This window comes from Corylus avellana, chromosome ca1 (genome assembly GCF_901000735.1).
Source record: "Corylus avellana chromosome ca1, CavTom2PMs-1.0".
NCBI lineage: Eukaryota > Viridiplantae > Streptophyta > Magnoliopsida > Fagales > Betulaceae > Corylus > Corylus avellana.
Genome location: NC_081541.1, coordinates 12,279,122 through 12,296,000, shown reverse-complemented (window position 1 = coordinate 12,296,000; position 16,879 = coordinate 12,279,122). Strand labels below are relative to the sequence as shown.

At 36.2% G+C, this 16,879-nt stretch overlaps 2 protein-coding genes and 1 non-coding gene across 6 annotated transcripts; 2 read left to right on the top strand and 1 right to left on the bottom strand.

Annotated features, from left to right (window-relative positions):
- Nucleotides 1-1,509: 1,509 nt before the first annotated feature.
- LOC132167583 (uncharacterized) lies at nucleotides 1,510-10,088 on the top strand. 2 transcript variants are annotated; one of them, XM_059578592.1, is made up of 6 exons: nucleotides 1,510-2,246; nucleotides 2,738-2,949; nucleotides 8,407-8,689; nucleotides 8,780-8,865; nucleotides 8,957-9,048; nucleotides 9,295-10,088. In XM_059578592.1, the coding sequence occupies exons 1-6, from the start codon at nucleotides 1,902-1,904 to the stop codon at nucleotides 9,555-9,557; spliced, it is 1,281 nt and encodes a 426-aa protein (XP_059434575.1). In that variant the 5' UTR covers nucleotides 1,510-1,901; the 3' UTR covers nucleotides 9,558-10,088. The 2 variants fall into 2 exon arrangements, with proteins under 2 accessions (XP_059434575.1, XP_059434576.1); XM_059578593.1 differs by having other exon boundaries at nucleotides 1,512-2,246; nucleotides 9,298-10,088.
- Nucleotides 10,089-11,235: 1,147 nt separating this feature from the next.
- Nucleotides 11,236-14,877, bottom strand: LOC132166759 (protein DEHYDRATION-INDUCED 19 homolog 4-like). 3 transcript variants are annotated; one of them, XM_059577642.1, is made up of 6 exons: nucleotides 14,589-14,877; nucleotides 14,315-14,463; nucleotides 13,426-13,503; nucleotides 12,379-12,638; nucleotides 11,932-12,003; nucleotides 11,236-11,529 (listed from the first exon to the last, which is right to left on the bottom strand). In XM_059577642.1, exons 1-6 carry the CDS (start codon nucleotides 14,650-14,652, stop codon nucleotides 11,418-11,420), a joined length of 735 nt encoding a protein of 244 aa, XP_059433625.1. In that variant the 5' UTR covers nucleotides 14,653-14,877; the 3' UTR covers nucleotides 11,236-11,417. The 3 variants fall into 3 exon arrangements, with proteins under 3 accessions (XP_059433625.1, XP_059433634.1, XP_059433642.1); XM_059577659.1 differs by having other exon boundaries at nucleotides 11,439-11,529; nucleotides 11,907-12,003; XM_059577651.1 differs by lacking the exon at nucleotides 11,932-12,003 and having other exon boundaries at nucleotides 14,589-14,874.
- Nucleotides 14,878-16,147: 1,270 nt separating this feature from the next.
- Nucleotides 16,148-16,221, top strand: TRNAT-AGU (transfer RNA threonine (anticodon AGU)). The gene has a single exon. It is a non-coding gene; the product is annotated as a tRNA-Thr (tRNA).
- Nucleotides 16,222-16,879: the final 658 nt, after the last annotated feature.

Here is a 16,879-nt window from a genome sequence, read left to right as displayed (position 1 = left end):
GCGACAAGTTACCCCCCAAACTACTAAAGCAATGACAATGTACCCCTAATTTTAAAAAATTACCCTTACTAAAATGAAAATAAAAATACTAAATTTAATTCTTTTTTTTCAAATTTTTAATGGTATTTTAGTCTTATTGAAAATTCTATAAAGGTAATTTCGTCATTTTGCTAGCATTGGGGTTACATTGTCATTGTTTTAGTAGTTTTGGGAGTAAAGTGTCGTAATTGATAGTTTGGTGAGTAGATTGTCATTGGAGTGATAGTTAGAGGGGGTTAAGTGGACTTTACCCATCATTTTTTTTAGAAGTGAAATGCAACTATTGGAGAGAAGATGAAGAAATTTGGGGTTTTCACATAGTCATTTACATTAAAATGATTGGATGCTCATTTATGACTCTATCTAGATGAAATTTTAGTATGATGTTCCTGACTATGAGAGTTTTGTATTTACTAATGTTAATCATTGGATTTCATCTGCAAATTTTTGGTAGCTCATACCCACTTGGTGAGATCTTTCTATGTTCTTGTCGAAATCTACTTTTAAAAAAGTGACAAAATTATATTTAATCCAAAAATGTATGTGTTCTTGATGTGTTAATAGCCTTTAGATATTGTTCTAGATAAGACACTTGTAAATTCATATTGTTGATAGTAGAAGATTTAAATAAATTATGACCTGTGATTTTTCCCTTCACACTAGAAGATTTTCTACATAAAAATTTCAGTACCTTGCTTGTGGGTTATCTAATTTACCTCTACATTGTTGGTGAGTTGATTTTTGGTACTAAATTGACTATTTAATTTGCACAAATTATAGTAGATAAAGTCTACTGTGTATTTGTAATTAATATTCACACTTAGACTCTATTTGTTTGTGTAAAATGATTTTCAAAAAATGTTTCGATATTTTCAAGTGTTCGATGCGACATAAAATAATAGTCAACGAAACATATTTTCCATTTGACCGAAAATTCTTCTTTAATTTTTTAAAATTGTCTCTATTTTTTAAAATCGTAAACTATTTTTCGAGTTTGAGCATCTCATTCTCAAATCGACAGACCCAGTCGAAATCTCACTGGGACTCACCCGAGATTTACCCGAGACGGGTCCCAGTCAAGTTCCGGTGGGACTCGGTTAATTAGGGCACCTCCAAGACTTTTCGCGATATTTTCATAATTTAGAGTTTAATATATATATAGTTATTTTTCATACGTGCCAAACACTATAAAATTATTAAAATGTTTCTCAAAAATTTATTTTTCAAGACAAAAAATATTTTACATCGAAATAAACGAAGCCTAATTATCATCTACACAACCTAAACCTAACATCCCAAAGGCAAATCAGCAGCAACCATACCACTGCTGACAGCAATTAAAGAATGCAGCAAGAGGATACCAACTAGGCAACTATGATTTAGCACTAGAAGGACTTAGAACAACAATAAAACACTAATGTGTGGCTCACAAGATTCACAAAAAGGTTAGCCCAAATTGTGGGTTTGGACTTTGGATTGGGTTCGTTCCATGAACAACAGGCCTTTTGGTTGTGGGTCTGATCTAAAGCAAATTTTCCTACTAAAAGATTCCCAGAATAATAACAGTAGATGCGGAAGCTAACACAAACACAAACACTGATCACTTTCTGGACTCTTCTCCTTTCCTCGAATCCCCGTCTCCTTTCCCTGAAGAAACCACCAACGCCATCACTCTCTCAAAATCACCCTCTACACGAACAAATATAGTATTAAAATAATTTTCAACGGCAAGTATAACAAATATCTTTGCACCCAGAAGAATAATAAAACCCTTTGTAATCGTTCGCCGTGCACCCAGATAAACCCAATCTAGCTCTACCACTACGCGTGCTACGCGTATCAGTTTCTATCGCCTGCCGACAATGTCAGTCTCCGGAGGGGTCTCGATTGCCCGGAACCGCGGCGAGAACCGGTTCTACAATCCCCCACACGTGCGACAGCGGCAACAGCAGCAACAACGACAACAAGTACAGCAGCAGCAGGAGGAAGAGAAGCAACGGAGACCGTCGACTTGTTCTTCTTCAGTGGAGTCGGAGAAGAGGGCTGGGTCCGATGAGTGCGCGTCCTTGTCTTCTTCGACGACCACCACGAAGTCCGATTGTTCGGTTTCTGGGTTGGGGTCGGGTTTGGGAGCGAGCGACGTGCCGAATTTGGATCGGTTCTTGGAGCACACGACTCCGGCGGTGCCCGCTCAGTATTTTCCTAAGGTGGGTTTTGGATATACAGAAAAAAGAATCGGAATTTAGGGTTTCTAAACCCTAATTTGTTTCCTTTCCTGTTGGGTCTTTGTGTGTCTGTTTGGTTGCTAACTTGACATTTGGAAATGCAATGAATATGGGGGTTGAAGTTTTGGGTTTTGATGATTTAGGGAAAATAGTAGTACAATTTAGATCATTAGGGGTCCCAAATGCTGAAACCTTATGATTCATAATCAAAACCCTTTTCTTAAAATCGCCTGCTTTTCTATCTCTTTAATCGAAAAAATTTGAACCCTTGTCCCTTAGAGATTAGTTAGGAACAAAAAATGTATGAAAATCCAACTAAATGGAGTCCAATTCGAGTATAGGAATCTGAGTTATTCTGATTTTAAGAATTGAAAGAAAACAAATACTTAACATATGTTTGTGTGATTTTTTACTAGTGAATTGTTTTATCTTAAACATTTGGTTCATATATTAATTGTTTGGGGTAATATTAGACAAGCATGAAGGACTGGAGGACTCGTGAGCTGGAGTTGCATCCATACTTCGTGCTCGGCGATCTGTGGGAATCCTTTAGGGAGTGGAGCGCATATGGAGCAGGTGTACCTCTTTTGTTGAATGGGAGTGACTCTGTCGTCCAGTATTATGTACCATACTTGTCTGGCATTCAGCTGTATATAGACCCATCAAAGCCCTCTCCAAGGCTGAGGTGAGGAATTTTAACTCTGGTTCTATTGTATTTTCTATTCAATTGACTGATTCTGTTTCAAATGAATATTCTATTTTATCCTTTTTAATAGATTTGTTTGGATTTTGGATTATTGATACACCAAACTATAAATTTTTTCTGTTAGGTGGACTTTCTTAGATAGAATTGTTGCTGCTCATGAAAAACTTATGAATTAAGAAATCATCTTGGATATCAATATCCACCTGTAATTGCTACTTTTAAGCAATGTGCTTGTTTGGATCTCTGCTGCTATGTTTATTTTTGTATTTCCGTTATATTTAGGTTGTGAGGGGTTTGATGTAAATTTTATTTTGTGGAGAATCCCTCAATGCATAATTGAATTAGCAAGAAATGCTGATGGAGCCTGATATGCATTTTAATTAATGGGTTTTGGGTTTTTCTTGCACTTAGTTTTGGGTACTATGTCTCTTGAGTCCACTTCTCAAGATTCAATTCTTTTTCTCTGATCCACAAAATTCAATTCTTGCTCACAACATTCTTATTGTTATAAGCTCAGAGAAGACTCTGCATGCGCATGCACGCAGGGGCACACGTGCCTTGTCTGGTAGTTGCATAATTTGCCCATTGTGCCTCCTAAGTCAATTTTCTACTCGCGGAGGCTTTCTCTTTTTGCTTTCTAGCAATGTAATGACAGCATAACTGGCTCATTTTATGCAAACTTGAACCATTGAAGATATGCAAGTTATGGTTTTCACCTCTATGTTGACCATCCTCTTGTTGTCTCTATAATAATATTAGATTATACATGTGAGAATTGAAATGCTTGGTCCTTTTTCCTTACGGTACAAAAATTATTACCAATATTTTGCACTTCTATTATTTACATTCTATCAAGCTGACCTATAGATCAAGTGATAAAAACCTATATGGTTTTTGTATAAAACTAGTAGATTCTTTTCTATCCTCTTGTAGGAAAGTAAGTTAAGTTTGTTAGCTTCTTTAAGTTTTAAAAATAATCATATGGTTCTGACATTCGTGATTAAAATGGATGACTGGAAAGTTTGCTTGGTATGTGGCGTGTCTTGACCACAAGAATAGGGCTTTCACACAAATTTAACTACAGGAGAAATTTAGTGTAAAATCTTTGAAAGAAGCATAGGAAGATAGTAATGACATAACTACAGTCTACACACCTTGAGAAGATGTCATTTTTGTGTACTGCTTTATTGTTATTATCAATAAGGTGGTAGGTCACAGTGATGAATCTGCAGATCTGGAGGAATTTTATGTTTTTTTGATAAGTGATTTGGAGGCATTTGTTTCAAGAGATTTGAGTTTTGTTCGAGAGAAACATAGTATTATGGGCATTCAGATATCAATTGCTATATATTTTTTTCCCGTAAGTAATTGAAATTTATTAAAAAGCATAAAGGTGCAACCCAAGTATATAGGAAGTATAAAAGAGAAACACCAAACCAGTTAAAGAAAAAGATCAAGAAAATTACGAAAGCTAGAAAAATGAAAACAACCCAAGATGGGTGTCCATTGGCATAGGGTATTGAAGAAGAAAGCTTATAACTCCACCACTGTTCTGTTGCGGTCTTCAAAATTTTGATCATTTCTTTCTCTCCAAATAGACAACATCAGGCAAGACGAAACCAACATCCACACTGCTACACTATGAGGACTGACAGAATGCCCTCTCCAATAGGCAAAGAGGTCTACCACTTGTCCATGCATAACTAGTGTAACCCAAACAAATTGAAAATATAATTTCATAATGCACTAGCAATCTCACAATGGAGTAAGAGGTGAAGCACATCTAGCACAAATCTTTTTTTTTGTTTTTTTTTTCGATAAGTACGTCTAGCACAAATCTACCACTATTATATGTCACTTCCTTAGGTTATCCATTGTGTGAATCTTACCTAACGTGGATGACCAAGCAAAGATGCCACTCTCAAAGGAATGTTACTCCTCCAAATACTCCTCAAAGGGAAAGGATTACTTTCATGGGGAATCAAAGCATTGTAGAATGATCTAACATCAAACAACCATTTCTTGGAAACGGACCAGAAAAGCTTATCTTGACCCTTTGGTCTCAATCGGAAAGAGTACAACATATTAAAAAACGAGGTGAAGAAATCCACCTTCCAATCATGTGTTGCACTGACAAAACTAACATTTCACTAGTGAGAGTCACTAGAAAGTTCCAAATGATCAGCCACAAAAGCATCCTTAAATCGAGCAATACTCCAAATTCTGGAAAACTACCACAATAGTCTGATCTCCACACCTTGTGTCATGCCAAAATCTAATCTTAGAACCATCTCCCACCTCAAATCTAGTATGACTAGAAAACTTCCCCCAACCCTTCCTAATATTTTCCAAAGGCCCACCCCGTACAGCCCATGAACGTGATTAGAACACCTCCTGCCCTACGAGTTGCCATATTTCAAATCCATTACCACCTTCCATAATGCTTCTCTCTCATCACATAGCGCTACAACCACTTCCCCAAGATGGCATGGTTGAAAGGAAGAAAGTTTTTGAACCTCAACCCCCACAGAAATTGGAGAACAAACCTTGGACCAATTTATGAGGTGCAATTTGAAGTCTTCTCCATTGCCACCCCACAAAAAATCCTGCTGGAACTTCTCTTTGCAATTGACAACACTAGCCACAAGGAGAAAAAGAGACATAAAGTAAGTAGGCATATTGACACCTAGGTACTTCATTGGCAAAGAAGTGACCCTACAACCAAGAATGGTAGCCAGACCATCAGCATTATTGACATGGTCAATGTGGACCAATTTTGATTTAGCCAAGTTAATTTTTCAAACCTGAGACAAGAACAAGCATCACAAGTAACAAAGGTGATTTGGGTTTGCCCCACAGAAAATCAAGGTGTCATCCGCAAATAAAATATTAGAGATGTTAAGCACACCAACATTCCTAGACCCCACAAAAATAAGGCGGAGGTTTGTAGATTTAGGCTGCGTTCAGGGTTGTGTTTTCAAGGGCCAAATATGCCTTTTCACACAAAATTGCTAAATTCCGATCGTCTGGGGTTGTGATTTTAAATGATGCAGCGATTTGAAAACATGGAAACTAACGTTTTCAGCCAATATGACCTTGGGTGCTTATTTGAAAACGCACCATTTCAAGTCGTACTGTGCTTTTGCATAGCTGGGATAATAAGCATGTGACCAAAATAGCCATAATTATACAATAAAATTTCATGAGTACCCCACCCAAAACAAGAGCAAATTGTCGTTGAGTCGTCTTTTTATTTTTTATTTTTACCTCGATTATCTCTCATTGATCTACTACTAGCAATTTCAAAGAAGACCTGTTAGGTAGAACCATCTGGTACTAGTAATTCGGCCCTTAATTCCCAAAGAATCAAATCGTTGAAGCTTCAGATCCTTATCAATTTCAATCACCAAAGCAATCTCTGTTGCAGTTGAATAAGACCAGGTGGTGGGGAGGTTCAAGTGCAACGTTGTTGTGGCTCATTGAGTACTCAAAGATTTTCGTGAGGAGGATCATCACGTACACCATTGGAGTTCATGTGTGACAGAAGACCGGTTGGAATAGCCAAACGAATGAATTGTATCTCTTTTTGGAATGGCTCTCTATTTTGTTCTTTGGAGCTCGCGAGTTAATATTGGGTATTAGTTTATCGTTGTTTGAATCACGTGGGTCTACTATTAAAGAATGGCATCTTTCTCTTAGAAGGGCTCTGTGTCAAAATCACATGGGTGTGAACATGAACAAATAGAAAAAAGTTTTGGTCAATATCTCTCTCTTTCTCATAGTTAGCATGAGTACTATAGTCTATGGCAACACTCAGAGTGTGCTGTGTGGAAGATGGTGCCTTCGTGCCTATTGTGGTGTCTATGGAGAGAAAAGAATCATAGAAGCTTTGAGGATCATGAGAGGACTTTGGAGGAGATTAAGTTTCTATTTTTCAACACTTTGTACCTTTGAATAGTTGTTTTTGTTTCTCCTTTGGTGATTAGTTATCATGGTTTTCTTGTTCTTTTTGCCCCTCCTAGTTATATGGCTTTTTTTGTATACTTTTTGTGTACCGGAGTGCCTTACGGTTTTAATGATATTTTGATTACTTATAAAAATAAAGAAATAAAGCTAGTCTATGGCCAGCTCAGAATCACCTGGGTGTACCATTAAAGAAGGCATCTTTCTTTTTGAAGGGCTCTCTGTGTCAAAATCACATGAGTGTGAAAGTGAACAAATAGAAAAAAGTTTTGATCAATATCCCTCTTTCTCATAGTTAACGTGAGTACTATAGTCTACGGCCAGCTTAGCTCACGTTTGATAGTGTAGACTAAACTATAAGAATGATAAAATTAAAAAATTAAAAAATTAAAAAATTAAAAAAATAATTAAAAAAAAAAAAAAGGTGATACAGTGGAGTGTAGATGTGTAGTGGAATTTGTGTGCAGTGTGATGAATAAAAATGAAAAAATAACAAAAAGAAGTTCTGAATGTGCAATGTAGATTTGTTCCACTATATTCTAAGACCCATTCTGCTACATTCCAATCCATGTTCGTGCCCTTTGGCTTTGAAAACACCAAAAATTTTTATTCCTATAGTTTTCTTTTATGATGTTACACCAATTCCGCTCTTAGTATTATTATGTCCTTGTTGGTAATTTGTACTCGAAACCTCACTATTACTAATATTATACAAACACTCCATTGACAAAAACAACACTTTTTAACAAATGTTAGCTGCGATTTTAAAATTTTCATTTTTATAAACTGCATTTAAAATCGCTATTATTTAAAATCACCCTTTTTGAAACCGCAACCATAAACGGGACTCTTAATCCATTTATTTTTAGCTCTAGTGGTTGTTAGGTGCTTTCTGACATGGGGAGTTCATTATCTAAGAATGACAGGGCAATCATATAGAACTGATATAAGGGTAATAATAGCTCTCAAGTTTTGTTATGTGTTTTGGTACCTTAGTGCCTAGTTTTTGGGTATACGCCAGTAAATATAGTAAGTTCTGCTCCCGTTTTCACTGGGAGTGCTGTTCTATGGATAGCTTTCGTTAACACATGAATGAAACGCATCTACACTGTCTGAAATGAGACTCATGTGGGTACATGTTTGGCTATGACTAAATCCCTCTGTCAATAGATCTTTGTAAATTTGTAATCATACTGAAATCGTTTGCAGTAGCAGCAGCCAGCAAGGCTAGTTGGCAGCCTATGTTTCTTGTGTGCTGGCTTAATAAATTAACAAACAATTCACCCTTATTGACAAGGTTAGTTGGTACATTCCTTTGAAGCTCTAATATTTGAACCAGAGTCTGACCTGATTGTCAGCTGTAAACCATAACTTAATTCTGTCTGAGTTTTTTCAGTTCACACCCCATCAGATCTGTTGATTGCTAGTTGCTATAATACATTTGACCTTCAACTTGGTTCCATCTTATGACAGGAGGCCTGGTGAGGAGAGTGATTCCATGTCATCCAGGGAGTCAAGTAGTGACAGCAGCAGTGACTGTGGAGCAGAAAGAGGAGCCAATGGTGTTGTTCATGGCGCTTGGAATCAGCAGAACATTACAGAAGCAAATATCCAGGGCTTAAAAAGAGTTTCACTGAGAAATAAAACCTCGGGTTCATCAAGTGACGAAATCCAGAATTGCAACCCTTCAGGTCAGCTTGTGTTCCAATACTTGGAGCATGATCCACCATTTAGTCGTGAACCTTTGGCTGATAAGGCAAGTGCGTTATCTTTTAAGAGTCTAGCATTTTAGTTTGCAATGATTTGTCTTTATTATAACATGCACTCATCGTCCTGCACCCAACAGATTTCAGTTCTTGCATCTCGGTTTCCAGAGCTGAGGACATACAAGAGCTCTGATCTATCACCTTCAAGTTGGATTTCTGTGGCATGGTATGTCTTTCTTGTCTTTTTCTGGCTTTAGGATGTTATACGTCTGGTTTAGTGCATCATATATACTTACTATGTACATTTTTTTATGAAGGTATCCAATATACAGGATACCCACAGGTCCAACACTGGAGAACCTGGATGCCTGCTTCTTGACCTTTCATTCTTTGTCGACTCCCTTCAAAAGTACTCTCTCTCTCTCTCTCTCTCTCTCTCTCTTCTCAAAGATTGCTCTATTTATGCATGCATCTGTGTCTGCACTATTGTCTCTGTTCGTCTGATCCCATTTCTTCATGTTTTCGTATATCTCTTTTCCTAATAGATTGATGTGTATGTGTGCACCTGCTTATGTGTGCGTGTGCTGGTGTTGCATGCACACCCTTTTTTGCCTGCGTACCTATGTATTAAAATGTGGTTACCATGTTGTTGAAGCAGTTACAAGCTCTGATGGGCTGCATTATCGTGGTTCAAGGCCAAAGGAGGTTCACAGTGCCGACTTGTCGGTTAAGCTTTCGTTGCCTATCTTCGGCCTTGCTTACTACAAGTTCAAAGTTTCTGTTTGGAATCCCAATGGAGCTTATGAATGTCAGAAATCCAATTCTCTATTGCGAGCTGCTGACAACTGGCTCAGGCTATTGCAAGTCAATCATCCAGATTACAGTTTCTTTGTGTCCCACAACTCAAACTGGAGGTAAGAGGGATCTTCAACTAACTCATGTCTAATCTGAAAATGCAAGAGAATTAACCTCAAATGGCAGAACAGATTGTTGATCGGATATTTAGTGCATTCAAATTCTAGCATTACTTGGCTCCTTTTTCTGTCTAGTCGAAGAAGTGCCAAATAATACTCTGGTTATGGGATTTATTTTTGTGAAAGGCTTGGTATGATATAATCCTTAAGGAAATGGCTGTTCTGTACGGGGAGTGTGTCTCATGATGGATATTTACAGACGTGAATCGTTATATGAGGTATTCTGATGATAATCCATATTTGAGTAGTTTTGTCTTGTGGGGAGTTGGCTTAAAATGGCCTGAAAATGACAGTTACTACGGACTTTTTAATTAATTTGTCAGATGATAATGAAAAGTTTAGTTCTTCTGTATATATAGATCTTGCCTCACTACATACTTTTTGTGGCAATAGTTTCCGGGATATGAGCATCTTTTATAAAAACATCAATGTGGTTTGGAGCTGTGTTATTTGATTCGATTTTGTTACATGTGAAGTCATGAAAATTAAGGCCAACAATTTTTGACACGATTTACGATTTTAACACAAAATTAAAGAATTAAGGTCGAAGGATTTGACCGTTTAATTAAATAAGTCGGATGAGGGTTGGCCTATATAGTTTTATATACATGCTTTAACACGACATGAATTTGACATACGATATAATGGAAGGCAATTTGTGATATTACTCGCGAATTCAACACTAACCAAATACAAAATTAGAGGGTTGGGGATGAAGGGTTTGACCCGTTTAATTAAATTAGTCGGATTAAAATTGATTTATATAGTTTTGTATACATGTCTAAACAGAATTTGAACTCGATATGGGAACATGAATTGTACTCCTAATGATAATGGCTGAAGGGTCCCTTTCACTCTTTTCATGTTCTTAATCTAGTAGTTACAGTTGTGTTTGCTGAAATACCTCGTTGGAGAAAGGAAAAGAAACAAGGCATTTTGGCCGTAAATCTGTGCTAAAAGTTGTTTATTGGGAACGTGTGGTTAGACATTTAAATGTCACAAGTCGATGTAAACAAGGATCTATAAGTTGTTTGTTGGAGGAAAAAAAAAACACAGTAAGATTGTTTTTTGTCGGTTCATATTTAATTTTACTTTCTTTCTCATTAAAAATTGAAATTAAATCTTAACCATTTAAGCCAAATCTAAAGGAAAATGATAACTATAATGTTCTAGGTGAAGCGCAGTTCATGTTCAAGCCTAATATTTGCAATTAGGATCCTCTTTCATTTATTTGAATTCAAAAATATTCAGTTAGTTATATTGAAAAAGTATTTGTCTCTTCAAAAAGCAAAAATACAAAAATACTCATTAAATATAACTAACTAAATACTTAACAGTGTCCAAGTGCTGGCAGGCTAAGGTGCACACAGCCCACGTCCCATGGTGGTCCCTTTAACATCAAGCTGATTTGGCGCCTCCTTTCAGAATTAATCACTTGGGGATCATGCATTTTGCCCATGCTTTAAAGAAGTCTTTTCCATTCTTGTGGTTATGGCTTTCTTATTTTCAACTTGAATTAGATGTCCAACTTTACAGGAACTAACAAAATCCTGAAATTCTTTTAGGGTACGTACAATCAGGCTTATAATTTAGATGAAAAATGTAGAAAGCAGCAGGCAAAGTAGGAGTAAGTTCTTCCATCTTTCCATTATGCACATAACTCTAATTACAACAAAATACATAGTTCCTCTGGCCCTAACTATTAGCACTTGTAACATAATATGCATCAGCATCTTCTATCTTAAATCTTTGGCTCCCAGTCCTACTATAACATCGCCATGTCTTCTATGCATACCCACTTAACTCATAAGTCATCATCATCAAAAACAGTGGACATCATCAAACCCTGGATGAATTCACACTTCCGAGTCTTCTCCTCTTGCTCCTTGTCTGATAACAGCAACTGTTTGACATTTCTGTCCAAATAAACTACTGTTAGATTGGGAACAAAGAATATCATGATCCTTATTATCAGAAACAAAAAGAGATCTAAATAAAAAGTACTATTATTTCGTAAATCGTTACACAACTGCTATACAACTTGATACATGGCAATGAAAATCAACACTTGTAAAACATAATTAAAGGCTAATATTTCACTACCATATCATCCCAATTATATAACCGTTGTATAACAATCTACTAAATAATAGCTTGCTAGCCTAGGTACATAACATGCCAATATTCATTCCCAAGGGGAAAAACGGGGGAAGTGGAGCCAGTATACGTCAATCTAATAAATTAATTATATCATGCCGTGAAGAAGCTCCTGCATTGATTCACTTGCTCTTACTTCAAAAGGGAGGAATGTTGACTACCGACTACTGACCACTGAAGCACGCTTCATTAACAACAAAGAATCTGGGACCGTGAACCCAAAGAATCTGGGACTGTGAACAACAAAGAAGACCACAAAGTCCTCAATAATATACAATTAGATACAAATTATAATCGATTTTCGAAGACAGTCTCATTATTCAATTTTGCTGAATATACAGAGAAAGGTGAAGTTACAAGCACAAAGCCTAGAAAAGTCAATACCTAATGCCCTTATCTGAACAAATTCAATTAGTACATTCATAAACACTAGGTGCCAAAACAATCATGAGTGCCTATGGCCCAGACTTAAAGCCTTTGATAACCATATTATGCATTTCTACAAAGTAATGTGGATTTTCTCACTCACTTCTCAAAGACTAAATATAACAACTTTAAAAAATATATATTTAATAATAATAATAATGAAATAAACCTAGTTCACATACCTTTCCAAGAAATCCTCCTTTGAGCTTTCTTTTATTAAGCTTGCTTCCACCAAAGAACGAGGCTGGACACTCTGAGTTTCATCAACTATAGGAGCATTATATATAAATGATGACAGCAAAGGATCGGGCTCTGTATTTGAGGAAACAATGCAAGAGGATCCTCCAAAAAGGGATTGTAAATTTCCATCTCTTAACTCTTTCCTCAATATAGAAAATGTAGAATTAGAACCACCTTTACGGAATCTCCTCTTGCGCTGCACGTGATCTGAAGTTAAGAAATAACATGGGCTCTTCATTGTGTCACAAAAAAGAAAAAAAACATAACCAAGCATCAGAAACAGGAGTTGAGGGAAGTCCTAGAGCTTTTACGGAAGAGACCGACATTATTAAAAATAAAGAAAAAATAATAATAATAATAATCAACGAAAGAAAGCTGCTTTTTATGTAAGCTACAGATAAGTTAAACAGTAACAAGAAAACGCAAAAGGAGCAGATTTATAGCGACAATTGACACAAGGTGCTGAAGATGGTTGGTGAACAGTGAGCAGACATGTAAATAGATTCTTGAATAAATCTGATTCTAAAAGACAAGTTCCCACAGTCAGCTTTGTCTTTGATTCCAGTCTGGAAACACTGGAATCAAAGAGAATTTGAAATGTCAACAAATGGATCATAATAGATGTCATTGTAGGAAAACCAGCTCATGAACAGAGAACTCCACTGGGTGGAGACTCAGATCTATATATTGTGAAACAGTTAAAAAAAGCAAGGTTCTACCTAAAAGCTCATATTCCTCTTTTTAAATAAAGATAGCAGCCAAGCAATGCTGTCAAAATAATCAGAAGAAACAAAAGAATCGAATTGTGTCCACTAAATCAGATTCCGTATTTACAACATCAACATTTAAACTACACACACATATATAGAATCCAACATTACGGAACCAGACCTTGCAGACATAATGAGCAGGTACTAAATCAGAACCAAAACAAGCAACACAATCCGAAACTGAAGCATAACTAAAGTCAACTTGCAAATAAAGGATATCTTTAGAAAATTCCCGTGTTGCATTGTAACATGGCCAACGATATCTGTCCCCACCCTCTTTGCACAAATTGGACATACCTGGAATCCAAGTAATAACATTGTGAGCAGACATTTAAACAAGCCAAAAGCAATGAGTCCTCTCAGTAATCAGCACTTATACTAATTAAACAGGAAAGCTAAATAAATAAAAATACCTACCCCAGTAAAACTTTTTTTTTTGATAAGTAAAAATATTTCTTCCTACCCCAGTAAAACTCACATCCAATAGGTTGCACCACCCCAAATAAACATTGCGAGCAGACACGTAAATGAGCCGAAAGCAATAAATCCTCTTGGTAATCACCGCTTATACTATTTAAAATAAATAAAATAAAATAAAATGCCTTCCCCATTAAAACTCATCATCCAATATGTTACACTACTACCCCAAATGAAAATTGAAAGATATCAGTCTACCATCTTTTCCAAAAAAAAACACGTTGCCCACTAGTGCAGGACCAAAACCCAAATGAATTAAATTCTAATTGATGACTTCATATAATTAAACTCAATAGACTAGACTAGACTAGACTAGTAATAAAACCATGACCTCCCATTTCTACACCGTCAATTACTCCTATATTAAAAACCAAAAATGTTCTCCAAACACTTACAGAAGACTAGACTAGTATCAAAATTTTATTTTCACACTCAATTTACTAAACTAAACAAATAGTAAACAATGTTTTCGCACACGCTTTGCTAATATTTACGATAAAAAAAATTAAAAAAATTAAAAAAAAAAAAAAAAAGCTGTATTCACTAATTAAATAAAAAAATAATAATAATAATAACTTTTAGACGAGAATTATAACAAAAAATAAAATTTATAGAAAAAAAAAATGGGTACCCCATTCTTGGCCTCCACAGGATGCTCCTCATCGATGTGGCAACAAAGCCCAACGACGTCGTAATCCTCAGCGCAAAACGGGCACAGAAACTCGGCCCTTGACTCGTCGTCCCCGTCAATTTCCTCGTGACCCCCTCCCAGGTACAGATCTGCATCATCATTATCATCATCATCAAAATCGTCAAAAAAAAAAAAAAAGATTCCTACACGTTCTCGGGAAACAAACAGAAAGCGAGGTGCGTAATGGGAAAATGGAGAAGAAAACAAAACCAACCCGATCGACTATGGTAGCGGCGCGAAGCATTCGAGAGGCGAGCGGTCCACGCATCGGAGTCCATTTTCGGGGTGTTTGATCGATCCTAGGAGAGAGAGCACAAGGACCTGCTTCTGCGGTAATTTGGTAGTTTTAATTGAGAATTCTGGGACTAAATAATAGTGAAAATAGAGCTTTATGGAACCCTAGAAAGATGAAGGAAAGCGGGTAAAAGCAGTGTGCGAGGAAAGAACGAGGAAATTGAGGGGGTGGGGAGAGAGGTTCAGCGTCTTCGTGACCCCCCGTGTGTTGGTGTGAATGGCTAAATGCGACAGGGTTTTGTGGTGAAATTTCGAGAATGCCCCTAACTACCTCAGGTGTGTGAACGTTGACGGAATGGTGGACAACGGAAACGGTCTTTCACCCTCGGACTCGGGCATGAAATGTCCGAATTCTTTTTTAGCTGTTGTTAAGACTCGGATTAGAACCTCCTAATTCAAAGCCGATACCCGGAATCCAGAATCTCTAATGTGATACTTTATTCTATTAAAAATGAGAGCTCCTATTATCACGTCTATCCTGATAATATCTCTTTAATTATTATTTGACACATCATCAATTTAAAAAAAAAAAATAAATAAAAGTGAAAACAACCATGTCAAATGAAAAAAAAAAAAAAAAAAAAAAAAAACCTAGCCGACTAAACCCACCCCGTGGGTCTCGCCGGACCTACGCTGTGAGTCAGGCGACACCCACGACCCAACCGTGGATCACCCTCTCTGGCCACTTTTCTATCAAACTCAGCTTCAAAATCCGTTTTTAATGCCAAAAAATCAGATTCTAATGCTTCAAAACTCGTTTATAATACCTCAAAACTTTTTTTTGGATTCTAAACTAAATCTTAGAAGGAAAGGTTAACCCTTTAGAGATTCTATCATTCTAAAGTGATCCGCCGGAGAGGACTGCGGGCGTGGCTGGAGGGGTTGGGTGTTGTAAGGAAGGATTTAGTGTTTTACTCTTGGTGATTAATATTGGGGATGAAATCAGGTGTTTTACTCTTGGTATAATTTGGTGTATTTTTTGTTTTTAAATGAGGTGTCAACGAATGATTGGAGGCTGCAAAAATGATGTTATCAGGATGACCCTGAAAAATATCATGTTAATAAATTAACACTTTTAAAATTTTCAATTTTTTGGATGGATTTTTTTTTTTTTTTTCCGAATCCAATTTCATGAAAATTCTTATTTTATAGTTATAATTTTTATTTTAAGCTTATCAAACAAGATTGATGTGGCAAATACAAATAAATAAATTATTTTGTTTTATTACGGTATTTATATTTTAAATTATATTTATAATTCAATCACATCTCAGTGATCTCACACAGGATTGCTAAATAAATAAAATATGAATTATTTAATTAATGATTTGACGGACTTCACCGTAAAGTTTGCAGTAGAATTTAGAAGAGTTTTATCTTATTTTACTTGTACGAATGGTTCGATCTGATGTTGTATTTGTTAAAAAGAAAAAAATATTTACATCTATAGTTATTGAAACTTAACATTAAGGCCAACAAGCTCTCGTAGCTCAGTTGGTTAGAGCACCCGTTTAGTAAGCGGGAGGTCTTGAGTTCGACTCTCAACGAGAGCACTGTGCCTCTGTGCTGTTCTTTCATCTCTTTTTTTTGGACTTACTTGGAATCAAAATGGCGAAAAAATGGGACTGAATAAACCTGTAATTAATTATCAATGATAACTCAAACCTTAATGACTAATCCCATTACACTCCTGACTAAGTAGAAGCATATTGTAAATCTCACTTATATTATGACTAAACTTTTCATCCTACAATTGATGATCCGAGATACTTTAAGCCTATGATATTCGAACATCTCCTTCAAACTTAAGGTGATAATGTATAAGTCAGCTTGAATTTGAAAACAAGAACACAAAAATGTCTAGGTGCACAAAATAACAATCGATCTCAATATATTTGGTGCGTTCACGAAAGACATCATTATGAACAATTTGTATCGCATTTTGATTATCACAAAATATAGTAGAGTTAGAATTATGAGGAGCACTCATCTCCTATAGGAGCCATCATCGCCATAATAGCTCAGAAATAGTGTCAACAACTACACAATACTTAAATTTAGTACTAGAGTAAACAACAACCGATTGTTTATTGTTATGCCAAGAAACGAGAGAATCTGTTTAGTTGTGTTATATTGAATATCGTTTAGTTGTGTTAATGAGATTATCACACATAAAATTGAAACCATAAAGCTTGTAACTTATAAGCTATG

Excerpts from the sequence above, each read along its gene's own strand:
- LOC132166759 (XM_059577642.1), bottom strand. The coding sequence starts at position 14,652 with ATGGACTCCGATGCGTGGACCGCTCGCCTCTCGAATGCTTCGCGCCGC. Across the intron at positions 14,464-14,588 it reads CCGCTACCATAGTCGATCGG|ATCTGTACCTGGGAGGGGGT; the intron begins GTTGGTTTTGTT and ends ATGATGATGCAG. Across the intron at positions 13,504-14,314 it reads CTGTGGAGGCCAAGAATGGG|GTATGTCCAATTTGTGCAAA; the intron begins GTACCCATTTTT and ends CTTGGATTCCAG.
- LOC132167583 (XM_059578592.1), top strand. The coding sequence starts at position 1,902 with ATGTCAGTCTCCGGAGGGGTCTCGATTGCCCGGAACCGCGGCGAGAAC. Across the intron at positions 2,247-2,737 it reads CCGCTCAGTATTTTCCTAAG|ACAAGCATGAAGGACTGGAG; the intron begins GTGGGTTTTGGA and ends GGGTAATATTAG. Across the intron at positions 8,866-8,956 it reads AGTTGGATTTCTGTGGCATG|GTATCCAATATACAGGATAC; the intron begins GTATGTCTTTCT and ends TTTTTTATGAAG.